This window comes from Danio rerio, chromosome 4 (assembly GCF_052040795.2).
Source record: "Danio rerio strain M-AB ecotype USA chromosome 4, GRCz13ab, whole genome shotgun sequence".
Classification (NCBI taxonomy): domain Eukaryota; kingdom Metazoa; phylum Chordata; class Actinopteri; order Cypriniformes; family Danionidae; genus Danio; species Danio rerio.
Genome location: NC_141024.2, coordinates 11,156,689 through 11,177,500, shown reverse-complemented (window position 1 = coordinate 11,177,500; position 20,812 = coordinate 11,156,689). Strand labels below are relative to the sequence as shown.

The window sequence follows — 20,812 nt, the reverse complement described above, 5'->3', positions numbered from 1 at the left end:
TAAAAATATACATTGTGATGGAGGGATGGATGAATGAATGGATGGATGGATGGATGGATGATGGATGATGGATGGATGAATAAAGTATATGATAAATAATATGATGAATGAGTGGTTGATAAAATGATTTATAGATAAACAGAATGAGATGTGCAAACAACAATGGATGGATAAATAGATGGATGATATATAGATACTAAACAGAATGAAAGATGCACAAAAAGATGGAAGGATGAATAGATGATAGCCAGATAGCATGATAATGTCATAATCTGCATGTTTTGTTAAAAAAATGGGTGGTAGAAAGGATGGATAGATGGAAGCGTGGATAGAACGAAGGATGGAAAGCAAACTAAAAGAATGGAAAATAGAAAGACGATGGCAGATAAACAGAATGATAGATGGACTAACAGAAGTATGGATAAATAAAATGAAGATAAAGGGCTAAATAAACAGACAGACAAACAGATGTGTGTTTTTATGCTTATTAATGCTGTGTAAAGGTGAACCATTGTTTGCCGAGCTAATAAAAGATCTTAAAATTCTTAGCGAGAGAGAGAGAGAGGAGGGGGGCTGGAAAAAGCACATCTGGTAGTTATTGTGGTAGTCAGCAGTGCTCCAGGAAATGGGCTGGTGTGTATTTGGCACAAAGTCCAAACTTTTGTGCCTGAGAGCCGTCCCAGCCCAAACGACAGGAAGTACTGTTTATAGCCAAGGGAAATCATGGGAAATCACCCCTTGTGTCCCTCCTGATACAATCATAATCATTTGAGCTCATTCTCCAATCGAAGCTGTTAGAAGCTCATCAATTCTAGTCAGTTCAAAGTATTTTAATCCTTCTGCTTCTCTGCTTTCCCATGGTTTCCCTTAGAGTTTCAGGCCGAAGCCTACAGCTTGAGGCTCCTGCATACCAAACATCTCTTATTTAAATAAGCGTCTCCATTACAGTCTGCACTCACTACATAACTCTCACCACATGTACATCTAGCATCAAACAGTTTAGGAGGCTACACACACGCAGTCTATCTGAGATGTTTCATGTATCAGTAATGGAGTATCACTGGAGAGCTCACTGATGCCTCCGGTGTTCTTGGCTTTGAGATGAGTGTGTGTTTTGTGTGTTTCTGGTAAAGCTGTTTGGGTGGAGCTGCTGGCCTGGTGACCTCAGAGTTTTTTGATGTGGACGGCAGGCCTGGCCGTCAATCTGACTGACAGCTGTTGACAACCTTTGTTTATCCACAGCGGCAAACAGACACCTGCTCTTTTTCTCACACAATTCCTGCATGATGGATGGAAGGAGTAAATGAGGGAAAATGAAAATAAATGTGAGATAAATGGAAAAAAGTGATTAAATTCAAAATAAAAACAAGATCAGAAAGTATATATTAGAAAATATCATGTTAAAATTAGAATAAATATCTAAAATCAAGCAAAAAGTGCTCAGGGGTAGCTTAAATATTGTGTCAGTGCTCCTTGGGTAAGGGATTCATCATAATAAACAGCAAAAATCAGTCCAAGGCACTCGAAAAACATGGAAACAATATTAAAAATCCTTTATAACCCTTTATAAATGACCTTTTTTAAGGATTAGCCATGTGAATAAAGGCTTTTAATATTTCTTCCAGATTTTCGGAGAGCCTTTGACTTATTTTGCTGTAAAAATAAGTATATTAAAGCTTTATACTAAAATAAATGTGCACACGTACATTTTAAAAAATAAATAAAATGTTAATAAAAAATACTAAATTATTATTGAAAAATAATTAAAATCAATTTGAATATCTGTAATTTAGTTCCATCATTGTTTTAAATAAATAAATCAGTCATTTATTCATTTTCCTTTGACTTAGTCCCTTTATTCATCAGGGGACACCACAGCGGAATGAACTGCCGGCATATGTTTCACACAGCGGATGCCCTTCCAGCTGCAACCCACTACTGGGAAACATCCATACACACTTGTTCACACACATACTTATACACTACAGCCAATTTAGTTTGTTTAATTCACCTATACCGCATAGGGGTGTCCAGATTCGATCACGTGATCAGAAAATGGGCCCGATCTTGCGGTTTCAGACTTGATCGGAATCGGAGGTTACCTCCCGATCATGACTCGACTATATATTTTTGAACACATGAATAGTTTTGCAGTGGCACAGAGTTAGACCTCTGATAGACTTCCTACAGAACCAGCAAAGCGTGCGGCATGACATCACTTTGTTGCAGAGACGCTATTGGATAAATGCCGGCAATTAGAACACAGAAGCAGCTTAAAAAGGAGAGCGCGAGTATGTCTGCGGTCTGGAGGTATTATAAAGTTGATGATGACAACATTGCCATTGCCAACATTGTAAGATATGTAAACTTGGCATTAAAAGAGGTGGAAAGGAAAAGGTTACAATTAATCCAACAAACCTTGATAAGAAACTATCAAAAACAAACGTAGAACCTCGATTTGAAATGCTGTCTTTTGCCACGATTTCACAGTGAAAGCTCTGCCAGCCCTTTATAAAAAGACTTCTGACAATGACTTGTCCTGTTAAAAGATGTACCCCATGTTTTGTTCACCACAAACATATACTGTAATTTGTCACAAAGAGTGTACATTAAATCCGAAAAATAAATGGGAACAGTATTTTCATCACTCTCCAATGTATACTTGTAATTTGCTTGTATTTTGTCAAATACTATAAAGTGTCATTAACACTTTATGTCATGTCATTGGTGTCTAAACCACTCTAAAAATATCTAGTTTGTTTACTCTAAAGAAAGGCCTCGAAATCACCTTTAACAAGCTCAATTTGTGATAATAAAGTCGTATAACTCTAGCTCATGCATCAGCAAAAGCATCAGGATGAATATGACCAACAAGCATCAATGGTTTGCACTATATGCGTGAAAGATCCGAAATGGAAAGGCCTCCATCTCAATCACCTCTCTGTGTCCAGTCACGACCTGGAGAAGGAGGAGGAGGAGGAGGGGAGAAGCGTTTTAGGATCCCAGCTGTGACTGTGAAGCAGCTCTTAAACTGAGCTGGAGGCCAAATTAACCCCTGAACCACCTGACAATAAACCTCTGAGACCATGAGCTAGCAGTTCACAGCAGTGCGATTTATTTCACGGCTCTCCGGAATACTTGATTCTGACTCTTCAATCCCAGTGTTCTGTGGTCAAATATGTTTGCATAATAACCGCTAAACTATAGTTGACTTTTATTTTTGACCTGTATGAAACTGACGCTTGAATTTGCATTGTATGTGGGATGCAAACTACACATTTTAGCGACTACATAGTTCACTGCAGGCATTCCATGCATCCAGAAAATTTGCATACTGTGATATGTGGTGCAAAAATAGACATTGGTTGCATGCCAGTGCAAATGTACCCAATCTGTCCAGAGCCCATACAGTTTATGTTAAGTATGCATGTTTGCGAATGCGTGCTATGTTCTGAAAAGCATATTGCCAGCATGCATCATGTATTTATATGCATTATTTATTTTGTTCTTTATTCGTTAATGTTCTGTATGCATAATTAAACCAGCATGGTTTAGGGTTAAGCGTGATTAAAAATGCTAATTTAATATATTTACAGTAAAGCATATTAGAGATGATAAGCAGAAGTTACTGAATGAGGTCATGTGATAGCTGTGTAGTAAATGCAGTAGCTTGAAGTGTTATTTGTTGCATTATGCAAGCTTAAAATTAAGGTTAACCACGAGGAATAAAAAATGTAAATTAGAGCTATTTTTTCTTACACTCTTCTATAGAGCTTTCTGTAGTTTACATCTCTCGATTCAGACTGTTCTAATAGAATTATGAGTTCTTCCAAATTGCAAATTTGTTTTGAACTTATAGATACAACGATAGAAGAAAAAATGCTCAGAATTGTGCAGATTCTGAATTGTACACTATATTGCAGTTTTATATTTAGCAATTCTGAGTTTATATATGAGAATTTTGCCTTTTTTTTTTTCTCCGAAATGTAAATAAATGTCACGATTTTAAGTTTGTTTTTTTTGTAAGAATTGCTTTGTTATTTCATGCAGATCATGATTTGCAACTTTTTGCAAGATATAAAAGTCAGAATTGTACATTTCTATCATACACTTTTTTCCTCAAATATTTTTATATCTCAGATTTGTACATGTATTTCCTGTAATTGCAATTCTGAATTAATATTATGGAGTGTTTACTTTTTTTCGCAGACGTCTGAAAATTCTTAGGTTATACAGTGCTAAGCATATTTAAATACACCCCTCACAAATCTATCTTATGAATTCATATTTTTAATAGAAAGCTATGCAACATTATATTTGTGCATATACATTACATTAGTCAGTACTGAAGCCAAATCTGGAGCTTATCTAACAAAATAACTCACGATAACGGTCTTAAAACTAATACACCCAAATTTACATGTTATAAAAAAAAATCAAAGACAAATTTAAAAAAATAACAATAATAAAGAGAAGCAAAAAATTTAACAACTTAGTTGCAATTTAATTTCGCAATATTTTGCTTGAATTTAACTGTATTATTGTTCAATTTATAAATATGTTTGATGACTAAAATATTATTTTATATATCTGTTTAATTAAATACTAAAATACATTGCCTACATTCACTGAGAAATGAATAAAAATATTCATTTTCCAAATGGGGTGTACTCAGTTACTGACTATCTCTGAATTCTGATATAATATTTAGCAATTTTTTTAAAGTGTGCGTTTCTTCCATTTGTGGGTTTATAAGCTACATTTCTTAATTCTTCGATTTGTCAAAAATGGGTTTTCGTAAAACTCCCCCTCACCTCTTCGGTCCTGTCTGAGTGAGATGCTGGTCTCTGCATATCGGGCCTGATCCACTCGATATCCCTGCTGCTGGAGGACTCTATGGTACAGCTGAACCTCAGTGTCAGTGGGAGCATGCTGGCCGGTCAGAATGATGGCTTTTCCCGCACAGCTGCCTTTAGAATGGCGCACCTGGGACAAAAAAAAAAAAAGAAAATACAAACTGCTTGGTTAGAATACTTCTTATTAGCTAGGATAATCAATGGACATTTTTACTGGCTATGGATTTATCTGAGAGCAAATCACACAGGAGAAATGTATCCGAAAACTACCTCTTACCTGCTGACAGAGTAGTCTTTCTGGCAAAAAAATTGTGCGCACAAAATAGTTTTGTTGTATATACAGTATTTTGCTCATTTTATCAAACTATTAAAGCCAGGAAATGTTGACAGACTTGTACTAAAAAAAATAAAATAAAATAAAACAGCAGTTTTATGTTTATATGTTGCACATTTACCCTCATTTACTTTAAACTTTTAATTTATCTTAGCAAGTTGTCTTAGTTTTTAATGTGTAATGTGTTTTTGTTTATATACTACACTTTAAAATGTAGTGAATCGTTTAATTTTTGTGGCTTCAGTCAGTGTTGGGATACTCATTTAAAGTTGGCAGCATTAGCAAAACATGTATCAAAATAGATCTAATTATCTATCAGTATTAAAAAAAAATTATTAAGACTACATTTTTGCCATATCGCCCAGCATTTATTACTCCATTTAAAAGCTATCAAGCAGGTATTGTGTGTGCTCAAAAAGACAGTTTCACCTGCATAGAAGTACTTGAAGTCAGTTAGTTGTTTCTCCTCAGTGTTTCTGCTTGTTAACAGCAGGTGTTCATCATTAATGCTCAATCAGCCCTTAATTACCTCACTGCCTTAGTTTATACACTCTGACTGAGAATTATATACACACTGCATTTATCACTGGAGGTTTTGCTATGGATATGAATACAGTTTTATCTGGAAAACACAGTATATTCAGACCAAAAATGTGTTTTTAATATGCCATGGATGGAAAAAAGTGACAAAAGTTTATGGTGTTTTTGAAAAACAGACCAAAGAGCAGATGCTTTCATCAATGCTCAACTTTATATTAGCTAATAATTGATTTAAAACCTTAAAGGTGTTTAATTGACCTTATTTGAAATCTGCAAATGCTTCATAAAAGGGCTCAAGTCCTCCAGTAACTCTGTCACATGTGAACATCACAACCCCATCGGCTAATCAGAGAGGCATCCGAGCATTTCAGAAGTCCCCATAGTGCAGTGTAGCATGGTAATAATGACCTCTGTGGGCCATCAGGTAGAGGGCAGGACTGAACTCTTGTTTTCTCTGAGAGCAGGATTAGACCTCAGCTACCGCACAGGAGAAATGTGGGATACATTTCACTTGAGAGCCAGAAGAAAGTCTGACAACATAAGTATTATTACAAGTCCTAATAAATTTAGCGGATGATCATCCAGAGTTGCGTAACAGAATTGAAGGTACACAGTGTGATTTGGGCAGAGCGTGTGAGTGAGGAAGGGAGGGGAGCGTTTCCTCTTCTTCAGCGTGGATGATATCGTTTCCTTTTCTTTGCTCTCTGTGTGTGTTCATCGTTTTTTTCTGTGGTCATGCTGTGCTGTTTTCTCTTGGTCTGTCTGAGGGGTCCACACTCCTGCTCTGCTTCAAAATGTTTCCATCTGGGAGCTGAGCCACATTAATGAAAGGGTCCTAAATGGCCGAAATCAACCCCTGCTCCCCATCATTCACTCATTTAGTGCTCAAAACTAACTCTTTGCTCTTATTCCTACATAGGTTGAAAAAAAGGGGGAAAAGCTCACTTAAATAATATGCTATTATTATTTTTATTATTATTATAGACTATATTATAGCAATATTAATATATAGCAATATAATAATAATAATAATAATAATAATTATTATTATTATTATTATTATTATTATTATTATTATTATTATTATTATTATTATTATTATTATTTTAGGTATAGAAAATTACTTTAATTATTCAGTATATATTTCATTTTACTACTCCTATATAGTATAATGTATTATATGTTGTATTAGATTTAGGTAAACTAAGCCATTATTATAACAGACACAACAACATAATACAACTGTCCTATTAATTTAAATAATAATAATAATAATAATAATAATAATAATAATAATAATAATAATAATAATAATAATAATAATAATAATAATAATGATGATGATGATGATGATGATAATAATAATAATAATAATAATAATGATACAAATTTTAATGCAGAAAATACTTTATCTATTAAGCATTTTTTATTATTATCTTATTTTAATAGACAAAATAACAAAATTTAACTAGCCTTTTCATTTAAATATTAATAATAATAATTTATTCTTTCATATATACAATTGTGTAATATATATTATACTGTATGTCCATTTTAGTTTTATTTTAATCATTTTAATGTTTTTATTATTGCTGGTCAAAGATTGTTTGCAATTAATTGCATCCAAAATATAGGTTTTGACATAGCACATGTGTGTGTATTACATATATAAATATGCATTATGTATATGTGATACACATTAGGGCGGCACAATATATCGTTTCAGCATCAGTATCGCAAACTGATCATATGCAATAGCCACATCGCAGAATATGCAATGATGAGTCTAGATTATAATTGATAATTTCTCAAGTGTTTTTTAGGCCTGTGACTGATTTCAAACCAGTCGAAAGTGTGCTGTTTTTAACTTTGAAAAGTTAATAAAAAATTAACTTCATTGATTTGTTTATACAATGAAGACTATGCAGTAATATTTTACATTTGATTATTCAATTACCATATACCTGAATAGAGTTCATCCTCGAAAAAAATAAAACGCTGTTTATTTAATGTGTATGTTTTTAATTATGGAATTTAACTATGCTTGTAGATTGTTTATTATATTTTATGCCAATGCAGACCTATTAAAAACCATCCCAATCAATCTAAAAATGATAATTTTGTTAAATATTCAAGTAATCTAGTGTAATTGTATTTATATTGAAATGTATTGCAGAAAAATAATAATAAAATCGCAATGATTTTTCCAATATCAACCCAAACACACACACACAAAAAGAAAACAACACAAAACAAATGTGTTACATACACTGTAAAAAAAGCTAGGGTGCCGGAAAAAAACAAACATAAAATAGCAGTTGTTAAATTACAGAAATTTACCATAAAATAACAGACATTAAATTACAGAAATGCCCTCAAATTTAAATTTCTGGTAGATTTCTGTAATTCAACCTCTGTTATTTTACAGATAATTTCGGTAATTTAACGGTCGTTATTTTACGGGATTTTATCGGTAACCCCAAGCTGCTTGAAATAAACCATAAAATAAAGGCTGTTAAATTACAGACATTTTTTACAGTGTAGTAATTTACATGTATATATAATTTGCATCATATACATATATAGTATATTTTATATCTAAATATAAATAGACATTTTCTCAATATATCTATTCATGTGTGTACCTATTTAATAAACACACCAATAAATAAGTGCCAAACAAAACAAAGAAATCATGATTCATATTTGCCCAGCACTAGTTTTTATACATAAATAATTTGAGGAACTGTGATTACAAACAAATACAATAAAAATCAAGTCAAGTTAGTAAATTAAAATCAATTAAAAGACTATTTTCTCTTGTACTCAAACCATATGAAGAACGATAGAGTTCTGACGATGCATTTTGCACAGCAATGTCTTTTTAACTAGATTTCCACCATCTATGGCTAAATACAAAACAATATCTCATTTCTCATGCTCAGTTTGCCACTCTGTCTTCCCTCCATCCTCCAGCCTGTCTCCCCTGCCCTTCTGTGAGACCTCCGGCTGCAGACTCTAATCTAAAACATGCAATTACTGGACTGCATTCATTTCACCCTCCGTGTCTGCGGCCCAAGACACAAACATCATTACTTCATTAAAGCGCCGCCTAAAACAGCCCAGTGCTCAAAGGAAGTAATAACAACCAATAAGAAACATCTCGCCAAGAAAGAGGGAAATAAAAAGGAAGTTGGGAGGGGAGATGAATATATATAAAACCCAAAGAGCTGAGAGAGCGGAATGATACATTAACTTTAATAAGATCTGAAATTAAATCAGCTATACACAAAACATTAAATCCTCTCAGGGAAATCTTCCTTTAATTCCCACACATAAAAACAGGAGATGAAGATACGCATAAATATTAATTTAGTCCTCTGGTGCAGGGATCTGTGAAAACGCAGTCAAATCAACAGCTGAAATAGCTCTTTCACGAGCGGAAAAACAACCTCTGTGTTGGAAAATGAAGGTCATTTCAAACAGGTGAAAAACATACCTGCTTTTAATGTAAAATATACAGCTTTGAAGAAAAAAAAATCTCCGGATTTATTGTTTTGTGTTTGAATAAAACTGAATATTTGCAAAGAATAACTAAAATGTGGCATTTTAAAGACATTTTTAGTTTAATTTTAGACAACAGTATACTAATATAGTAGTACTGAAAAGTTAAAAAATATGATTTCAATATGGCATATGCAGAAATATGTGGAAGGACTTTTAAATTCAGCAACCTGGGTGAAGCGTCTCCGGTGAACTGTATGACGGTTACAAAATCTGTGCGTTCAAGTTCTGTTTTCTTTAAAAATCAATGATGTTCTGTGCTTGATTGATATACAATATAAAGTGAGTCTCAGAATGAACAAGAAGCACTGCATTAAATATTTTTTTCCACATTTTTTTCCTGTCACATTCGTCATGCAAAAACAGTGCAAAGCTAAGCGTGCGTAACAATATTGTGTGTGACTCATTATTGCAGAAAGGCTTGAATTAACTCTACAACAAATACATCAGATAACTTCAGATCTGCTTCATACTTGTCTGTCACTGTGCTGTTTATCTACTGAGATGCTGCAGGTGAAGGCTATGCCCATCACAGCAATCTCCATGGCTCTGACACACACGTGGGGATGGTGGGTGGGGAAAACCAGCTCACTTGCATTTGCAAGCCACAGGCATCAAAAACAGCCACAATGTCCTAAAACAGGGGTCACCAAACTTGTTCCTGGAGGGCCGAAGTCCAGCAGATTTTAGCTCCAACCCTAATTAAACACACCTGATCAAGCTAATCAAGGTCTTACTAGGTATACTTGAAACACCCAAGCAGGTGTGTTGATGCAGGTTGGAGCTAAACCCTGAAGGGACACTGGCCCTCCAGGAGCGAGATTGGTGACCCCTGTCCTAAAAGCTCGATTTTTCTTGATTCAAAAAGGTATAATAAATAATCTGATGGGTATTTTGAGCTGAAAATTTACAGACAACTTCTGGAGACACAAAAGACTTATCTTAAATCTTGAAAAGGGGGTAAAATAGGTGTCCTTTAATGTAGCAAATTAAGTAGATTGAACATAAAACAATTAAGTTGTCAAAAATAAATCTTAATAACTGTGTTGTTCCGACTCGTTTTGAACAATGACAAGCAGCAAAATATTTTTTGTGTATTGTTAATCTCTGAAAGAAAATAAAAAGCTCTAAACGAGACAGTATATTTAAAAATTTTGTGTAAATGTAATAACACAAATAATAACAATATACCCAAATCCATAAAAATCCAGAGAAACTGAGAATTCCCATAGCTGTAGTTGATGATGTTTTGGTATGTGCCACTAAGTTACAGAAGTGTCCAGACTAAAAATAATGCTCCTATCTTTAAAGACCAACTTCCTAACAGCATTTCAAAAGGGTCATGACTTTAGGGACACATAAGGTGCAGAAAAAAACATGCAAAGACAGGTGTGCGTGCTACTGACAGATATCAAATATGACATTGTAAACATGACTGTACGGAGCATGTGCTGTATATAATAGAATAAAACAAATCTAAGCAGACTAACATCTGTACTCCAATCCAAACAACTAAATCACATAAACACACACTGATATAAAACAGACCACCCTGTCTGATGTTATTCAGAAGCCTTACACAACCCTAACAAGAACATACTCTGGTGGTACTAGTGATAGCAGTAGTTGGTATTTTGTTGCATTTGTTTGGTTTGAAGACCAATACCTTTGCCATTACCAATACAAAGTCAAGCCAAGTTTTTTTGTGTGGCCAGGAGGATAACACTTTGAAAGTTATTGCCCATGCCAAAATATCATTATCATCTCATAAACTCTGCTCTGTTTCCTTACGTCAGCGTTGTGGAAAGGCACGCCAAACAAAATTGCCATCATTAAAGTCACTCTTTGCATTCACATGCATCATAGCAAAGGCATTTCAAAAATTACCTAACACAATACGTTCACAGGCACAGTGAAGTTTTAGTTTTATTTTGCAACAAAGTGCAGCGTCTAAATATTTACTCTGAATGCACAGTAGATGTGAACGATAATTTCAGTACAGACATGTTTATGTTAATGAATTACCTTAATTTGTCAGTTCTAATACAACTAGATGGGTCAGGTTCTAGTTTTCAATTTTGAATTAAACATTAAATTCAATAATAATATTTAGATTATATAATATAATGTAATGTAATGTAATGTAATGTAATGTAATGTAATATAATATAATATAATATAATATAATATAATATAATATAATATGATATAATATAATATAATATTTTCCCAGAGATGGGTTGCGGCTGGAAGGGCATCCGCTGCGTAAAAATTTGCGGTAAAAAAGTTTGCGGTTCATTCCGCTGTGGCGACCCCGGATTAATAAAGGGACTAAGCCGACAAGAAAATGAATGAATAAATAATATAATATAATATAATATAATATAATATAATATAATATAATATAATATAATATAATATAATATAATATAATATAATATAATATAATATAATATAATATAATATAATATAATATAATACAAAAACATTTGCCTTTATGTGAAGTTTTGTGAAATTATTGAGTACATATTTCCTAAGTGTTGTTTTTTTTTAACATAATATTTACTTTAGTTTTTATTATGATGACAGCACATAATATTTAACTTGTTATATTGTTTGCAAGATATTACTATTCAGCTTAAAGTGCAATTTAAAAGGCTTAGCTACGTTCATTAGGTTAACTACTGTAAGTTGGGTCAAATGATTACAAAAATCAAATGATTACAATTTCTTGCCAAACTATTTTATTTATGCTAATAGTTCCTTGGTGGTCATAAACAGTCTAGGACAAGAAAAATGAAGTACAAGATAAATTACATGCTTATTAGCAGCATTGAGGGTAAAGCATTACAAGTAACCCAAGTTACCTGTAATAATATTACTTTTATATTTCTAAAATTACTAATATTATTAAATATAATGTCACTTTTCCAGGTAACAAGTAACGCTTTATTTCAAAGAATTAAGTAATAATATTTAAGTTACTTTTTTAAAAAGATGTAACCCGAGTTTCACTTTTTAGATTATTTGATTTGCTTTTAAAAATAATTTGTTGAATTAAAATGAGTTAAATTTTATATTAATTAGTAAAAATTAGTATTATTAGTAAAATTAGTAAAACTGAATTAGTAAAACTGTAATCACGCTGAATCCCACTCAGTGAGAGAATGAGCTCCGCGCGGGAACAGACAGAAAGATGGCATAGCCTTACGTTTCTGTACTGAAAGTGTTCTCAATATTCTGAATGAATGAAAGAAAAGTGGATAGCTTCAATGTACAGTGATTTTACTGAACTACTAAGACAAAAAGTAGCAAGCACATTGCTTTCAACTTTCATTAATCTGTATATCCAGCATCTAGCTTCAAGTTCAAGTTCTCAAAAGGGAACATTATTCTAATTTTTATTTTTTTTTAAGGAAAATAAAGATGTAGGTTATACAGTGTGCCGCTAAATGCAGAGCTCCTCTATTTAAAAAAATACCCAGTAAGTTTTGAAAGAGAACAAGCCTCAGGCAGGAATGAAATAGTAACTCAAAAGTACCATTATAAAGTAACTAAATAGCACAACTAGTTACTTTTTTGGGGAATAACTAAATTTTGGAATGCATTATTTTTCCCAACATTGTTTATTAGACTTTTTTTGTTTGATAAAAGTGATTTTATTATTATTATTATTATTATTATTATTATAAGAACAAACTTTCTGCAGAGAAAAGAACAGAATAAAACCCTGTAACCTAGATTCACTATTTGAACACAGCTGTCCTGGGTTAACATGAAGTCCCAGACTTCAAGAGAGCATTTGAGATGAGGGAGAAAACAAAATGTGGGTTCTGTTAGTATTCAAAGGAGACCTCGGACTCTGCTTGTCCATGCTAAGAGAATGGTTTACTTGGCTAAACGTTTGGCATGGCCTCAACATTTTATTCAAGCTTTCCCCCCACAAACTACTTCTCCCTGTTTTCCTGCGCTTTCCTCGTTTCTTCCTCCCCCTCCACAAATACCTCTCTCTTTTTCTGTGCCACTCTGGAAGAGGGTTTCTGTTACCACCGTCTCCGTGTGTAAGGTTCAGAGGTTAATCATGGCTGTCGAGAGGCCCCTATATATAAAAATAACTCTTTTTTTTCTTTCATCTCTCCTAGAGACGTATTGGAACATCAAACCACATCAAACTCTCACACAGAACATACTGAACACGCCTCTATGCCACATCTAGACCCTCCAAAACAAAGCAACGCATGGTGTAGAAAAGAAGTACGCGCTACTTGCTGACCTCTTGTACTTGTTCTCTCCCCACACAATCAAACAGCAGACAATAAACTCTCAGCATACTTGAACGTGCACTTACATGGAGTCTCTTTGGGGAGCGTTCAGTCCAACAGTGATGGAGTGCAGTTGTTCGTGCAAACCGCAGGCCTAATATAGACTATAACATGAATAGCATGTGCTAGACTGTAGGTTACACTGTCTCCTGACAGCAATGTCACAGCAGAGGTTTGCCTTTATGCCTTTTAAACTGCATGAATAATCCAGCAGCAGTTCAACGAATAAATAATTTGAAAGTTTTTCATTTTTAATTTTAAGTTGAATAAATTAACGGTGTGATATTTTGAATATTTGATAAAACATATTTAAATCAATTAAATGTAGTATTTAATTAATCCTACATTGATATCACACGTATTAAAATGAATATATTCTTCATTATTTTTAAACATTTTAGTGGTTTAGCTCATTTAAGCCCACCAGCAACTATAGTTGCCAAAGTTTATAGTTGAAATTTTCCTTTTATAAGTAACTTTCTACATGTTATCAATATTTAATTTCTTAATGACATGCAAGCAAACAACCAAATAAAGACTTCAAGATAGAAAAAAATATATATTGATTTACTCATGTGAGGCTTTTAGCTTCCTACCGCTAATTCCAGGATGCAAAAGGGAGGCAACCCCTGCAGATAAAGGTCATTTTCTTGTAACTATTTTTTTTCCTCACAAATATATATCAACATAATCATGAAGGTCTCAAGATCCATTCAAACAAAACAAATCTTAAAAGAGATCTATAGTTGTTTGTATACTTTGTCAAAAGTTCAAGGAGTAACTATAGCTGCCGGTGGGCAAATAAACAAATATACAGAATAAGCATATAAATCATGGGGAATTGGGGGGAAAAAATAATAATAATAATAATAATAATAATAATAATAAATAAATAAATAATAATAATAATAATATATTTTATTTATAACATGCTTTTCTAAAACCCAAAGCGCTTACAAGACAGTAAAAAAACAAAGCAAAATAAACAATAAAAAATACAATAAAAAACGCAGTAAGAATAAAAGATATCACAAATTAAAAACAGAGCTAAAAAGATGAGTTTTAAGTAGCTTTTTAAAACTGTCCAATGAGCCGGCATTCCTTATGTTAGTGGGAAGAGCATTCCACAGTTTGGGAGCACGAAAAGAGAATGCCCTACCTCCCATGGTGCTGAGTTTGCAGCAAGGCTGAAACAGCATAGGACTCGAGGCAGAGCGTGGACTGCGAGAGGCAGAGGAAACGGATATCAGGTCACAAATGTAACCTGGAGCAGAACCATGAACTGCTTAATATGTTCAAATCAATGTCTTAAAATCAATACGAGACTTGACGGGCATCCAGTGAAGCTGTTGGAGTATAGGAGTGATGTGCGACCGAGACGATGTATGTGTCAACACACACATACTGTGTTAATAAGTTTATAAATCAAGGTTAAACAGGTGTTGTTGTTGTTTGCTTTCATAAGTAAAGTGTAAGTAAAGTATTTCCCACTTTTAAATAACACTTAAACTTTTTTTCATTTGTCTTATTGACAAACAGTAGTCTGTTGGGGAAACTAGTGTGTGTTTCATGACTTTTAGACAAATGAATTAGTTCTTTGTTTTCATTTTCATGAAATTATATGATAGATAATTTTTTGCAAGGTTCATTTTAAATTGTTTTCTAATTTTAAATATAGTAAATGAGTTTAAGGCGACGCGGTGGCACAGTAGGACGAGTGCTGTCGTCTCACAGCAAGAAGGTCGCTGGTTCGAGCCTCGGCTGGGTCAGTTGGCGTTTTTGTGTGGAGCTTGCACATTCTTTCCGCATTCACATGGGGTTTCCTCTGGGTGCTCCGGTTTCCCCCACAATTCCAAAGACATGCGATACAGGTGAATTGGATAGGCTAAATCAGGGGTGTCAAACTCAATTCCTGGAGGGCCGAAGCCCTGCACAATTAAGTTCCAACCCTGCTCCAACACACTTACCTGTAGGTTTCAAACAAGCCTGAAGGACTCAATTAGTTTGATCAGGTGTGTTTAATTAGGGTTGGAACAAAACTGTGTAGAGCTGCGGCCCTTTGGGAACTGAGTTTGACACCTGTGGGCTAAATTGTCCGTAGTGTATGTGAGTGGATGTTTCCCAGAGATGGGAGGACATCCGCTGCTTAAAACATATGCTGAATAAGTTGGCGGTTCATTCCACTGTGGCGATCCCAGATTAATGTAGGGACTAAGCCGAAAAAAAAATGAATGAATGAATGAATGAGTTTATGATTATCAATTGATCTTTTAAAAGCAGTTGTTTTGTGTTAGGATCCTAAATGTTCCCCTATTCGATTTTTACATTGAAGGGCTCTTACAACATATTTGCCCACCGGCACCGGCTTATAAATTAAAAAAAATAAAACCTATTTAAAACCTGGAGAAAATAAATGCAAAACATGTTCATATAGGACACAAGACTACATGCATAAAACCATTAAAAAACTGGGCACAAATGGATTAAGCAATTAAATTAAACAAGATAAAGCTAATTAAATTAAGCATTAATTGTAGTATTTTTTTATATATATATATAATAACATTTAATAACCTTTTTTTTACTGTTTAGATTTAGACTACTAGAGGTTAATATGTGATTGGCCTTTCCAACTGGCTGTTAGAGTGTGATGTCTAAACACTGAATAGTGAGGTTCATTTTAGACTGACATATGGCAGCAGTTAAAGCAGTTATTCACATTCACGGTGTGTGTGTGTGTGTGTGTGTGTGTGTGTGTGTGTGTGTGTGTGTGTATAAACACTAGGACTTAATCAGCTGAGAGTGAAAACAATTGTCCAATCCTGGATCCAAACCAGGCGAACTCCGGTCCAAAAGTCCAGACAGAAGTGACTTGGTTAATATGAATGAGCGTCCTTCATTGGTTGTCGGGGCAATGAGACAGCAATGGTTTATGGGATGGGAAAACTTCACTTCACAGTATGCACAGAAAGCATTGCTGTGTTCCAATTCGCATACTATCCTTTCTAAAAAGTATTCGAAAATAGAATTAGTATGTCCCCAATTAAAAAGAGTATGCCAAAGGTTCCTGGATGGTTTCCTATTCCCGGTAAAAACTCGAAGTGTAGAAGCGTTCATACTCTAATCACTAATATTTCCCACAATACATTGCACACTGGGTGTGAATTTGTTTCAAACTACAAACTCGAGTAAAAAGTGTAAACAAACTACAAACATGGCGGACACGCGAGACCACTTGTCAAGTGTAAAAGTGTTTGAATGACTGATAATCAATATCTTGCCAACTGGAACATATTTTAACTGCGTTTTACGTGTTATATGTCATCTGCAACAACGTGAACATATATTAAGATATGTTTTACATTAACTTCTGAATGCATAATTACCCAAAGACCTGAGGAGATTTCTCTGCATGAAAGACTCGCGAACGGCAGATTATCCTGCTGCTGCTTCTCCAATAAGGAGGGTAATTAAAAATGAAAGAAATGTGAATGATGTGTGGATGACTGACAGGTGACATAACTAAGCAACATAACGATCTGTTAACAAGGAAGTAGCATATCCCAAAGCTTTCATACTCTTCTGTTACACACTCAAAAGTATATACTTTTTTTTTTTTACAAAAAAAGGTACATACTTTTAGGGCGTAGTATAAGTATGTAAATTGGGATGCTGCACATGTGAATAGAAACTTTCTAATATAAATAAAATAATATTGTATTATGAGACTACTAACAAACATCATCCAGCTTTTTCTGCCCTTCACTGTTAGATTTTAAATTACGAGTTATACTCATGAGCAACTCCAGTGATACGGATGTGTCGTTTGCAGTAAAATCTCAAAACATAAATTCATATAAAAGGTATATATTTACATTATATTGAAACTTCTGTTTATGTTTTCCAAAACAACTCACCACAGAGTTATGGGAGAAAAAAAATATCAATCTATAAACATTTTTTTATATTTTAAATGAGGAAAATAAACATGCGTTATAGATGTGACCAAAAAAGTACGCAAGTTTACAGTATACAACATACTCCGTAGAAATTCTGTGAATTAAACTGCACAACCCAAAAGAAACAGTGCTAATCGAAAGGATGAGAGCTGGCTCACTATTGAACAAAAACTATTGAATTTATTTTATTTGACATTTTTTGCATTTATGAGGAAAAAGCTTCGTTATGGATGTGACAGCTCTCTGTTATGGACGAGACAGATGTAAAATTGGCACTTGAGTGATTTTGGTAAATCAAATATAATAGTTTGAAAACATTAACAGAGAGTTTTTTGAGTATTTTAAAAGCTCTGTAAAATACTTGCTCACACAAAAAATGCAGAAACGGTTTTGATATTTTGGCGAAAACTTAATTTTTCTCATGGCAAGGTTGACATTAACATGGAATTGCTCTTATGGTTAGGAGATTTTTGTGATTAAAAGTAACTAAAAGAAATCATATGTTTTAATAATAAGCTTGTGCGACAAATAATCCATAGTGAAAACTGAGTGAGATCTACATTTGACCTGTATTAAATTTTTATCAGTTATGAAAATAACAATTTGTTTAATATTTCAACATGACTATCACAATTTGTTTCTCAATATAATTTTCTAGTTGTAATATTCAATATACTGGACATGAAGAGTGTCTAAACTTGGTTTAAGAGGGCTGATGTCCTGCAAAGTTTAGTTCCAACCCCGATTAAACAAACTTGAACAAGCTAATCAAGCTCTTTCTAGGTATACTAGAAACTTCCAGGCAGGTGTGTTGAAGGAAGTTGGAGCTAAACTATGCAGAAGACCGCCTCTCCAGGACTGAGTTTGGACACTCCTGCTTTACATATTTAAAATACTCTCAAAAAGACTTTTGGTGGCTATTATGGTCTGTAGAACGTTATTTGTTAATTCTAATACAGCTGCCTTTTAATATTCAACAGTGAGGAGAATAATGACATCTTAATGTTTGCAGTTGTTTGTAAAACACTTCTGCACCGTGACAAAAAATCCTGGTTGTCTTAAATTTAAGCTGAATCAAATGAACCTTGAGTCCATTGAACTAAAATTATGTTAAACTGACTTATAACAGCTTGTGTCACTTATAAAATTATATTAGAACATGATTAACTTTACATTTAACAAGTTACAATGAACTTAAAACACACGCTGTCATGACAAATTGATCATATCATTTTGTTTACGGTCTATCACAGGTTACGTTACTCTTGCAATTCATGCAAAGCAGCATGGGATAAAGGAAAAGGCGAATAGCGATGCTCACTCTTGTTGCTGCGAAGTGGAAAACTCCTAAAAACAAATCCTTAATTCATCAACACAAACTCCCTCAAGGTGACAAACACATTTCCAATAACAAGTCATTATGTCAACAACTGCACCAGGTAATTCTTCATTTCCTGCTCAACTTGGTTACCTCAGTGTTTATGACTCTATGGCACTGCGAGGCACAGTCCAGTCTCCAAACACATCAGAGAGCCACTGCGGGTCACACACAGGCGGATAACTCCATCCAAATGAACACACACACACACTCTCGCTAACAGCTGATTGAGGACAGCTGTCAAGCTTCTCAGTCTACACTTCCGGCTCTGAGTTAGTTAGTCTGAGATTATCAGAAGTCATACTGCAGCAGCCACAGCTTAAAACTAAACCCCTCTCACCCCTCATTGCTTCCCCGCCCTCATCTTCTGCCTCACTGACCCCAAATCTGCTTTCCAATTTCTCGCTCTCGCTCCCTCTCATGCATGTGCTCCATCTCCATGTGCAGAAGTAATAAATAAACCTATAGTTGGGCACATGCATGACAGCCGTTCTTTGTTCTTAGCTTTTCTCCTCAGATCTTTTCCTCTGCTTTACTGACATAACACTTCCCACAGATGTCAATCATCCCAGAAGCATGTGCGCTCGTAAATAACCCCTCCTTCATGTGCTCTCTTAAACCAATGAATGTCCAGCCTTGAGTATCTCCTCCTAAAATACCTCTGACAAAGGCAAGCATCATAAATAAACAATACTCATTGGTTATTTTTAACGAGGGGTTTTGTGCTGAAGGAAGGATATAAATATTCCAACACAACAACTTGCAGTTTGTACATTAATAAATAATGGGATTTTAATACCTTACTAATATTATGAGTACTCAATATTCTAAATAGTTGTTAATATTGCAATACTGCTGTAATACCAGAGTACTAAACATTAAGAACGTTATTAATAAAATAATCTGCAATTATACATTATTAATTCGACTGCTTTATTTATTTATTTATTTTTGTAGTATATAATAATATTAATGATATTGTTATTATCATTACAAATAACAAAATTCTATATATTTTTGCTATAACTATTTACATAACAACAATTAACAAATATGATTTAACTCTTAACAAATATTATTAGTAACTTTTATATTCATTAACTGGTACTTAATAAATATTAACACCACCAACTAGCTACAACTGCAGCAATAACAAACACAACAACTATCATCATACATCTGGAGAAATAATTAACTTACTGATGCTTCTAGTAAGGATATGAGTCTCTCTGGGTTCTTGAGCAGAAGTTCATAATCAAAGCCAGCTGATTTGTTCCTTTGGTCCCGTTGACTGGACTTGATCTCGGTTCTGTCCCGGTCCATAGTCACAGTGTGGTAAAAGAGCCCCACGGCGATGCCCAGCAGCAGAAGAGGACCCGTGCAGCACCTCCGACGGAGCGGCCATACCCAACGGAAAACCATTCCCACTCCTGCACAAAGGTTCCTGGACAGAGTCAAGAGACATACCATTGGGAATGTGCGTTTGGTCCCCTCATCATCCCTCCAGATCACGGCGCGCTGTCCGGCGACAAGCGCTCAAACGCGCAGTTTAAAAGCGCTCATATCCGAGGAACGCGTTCATGACATTATCGCGGAAAATCTTCAGCTAAATTCGACGAGTGTTTGGGAAGTCTCGTTTCAAACGTCCAGGTATCAAAGCAGAGTGAAAAGTTTTTCTGAAGGCTTCTTTTTTCTTCTTAAAGCTGCTGAGCCCCTCGGGTGATTAAAAACACTCCCGAGCAGAACCTCATGACTGAAGAGTAATGATACGCCTCCTTCACGCAGAGCGCGCTGTCAGAAAGCGTCTGCCTCTCTACCAAACCGCTGTAAAGTTGTCGGATTCTACAAGATATTACTTT

The 20,812-nt window shown here is 34.4% G+C and overlaps 1 protein-coding gene across 1 annotated transcript in view; it reads right to left on the bottom strand.

Annotated features, from left to right (window-relative positions):
* The window catches only part of cped1 (cadherin-like and PC-esterase domain containing 1), an 89,729-nt gene extending 69,011 nt beyond the window's left edge, over positions 1-20,718 (bottom strand). Inside the window, exons 1-2 of the mRNA XM_087248038.1 lie at positions 20,154-20,718; positions 4,815-4,986 (exon numbers count right to left, since the gene is read on the bottom strand). Coding sequence (XP_087104164.1) covers positions 4,815-4,986; positions 20,154-20,423 — 442 coding nt within the window. The 5' untranslated portion in view covers positions 20,424-20,718. The remainder of the gene's footprint in view (positions 1-4,814; positions 4,987-20,153) is intronic.
* Positions 20,719-20,812: the final 94 nt, after the last annotated feature.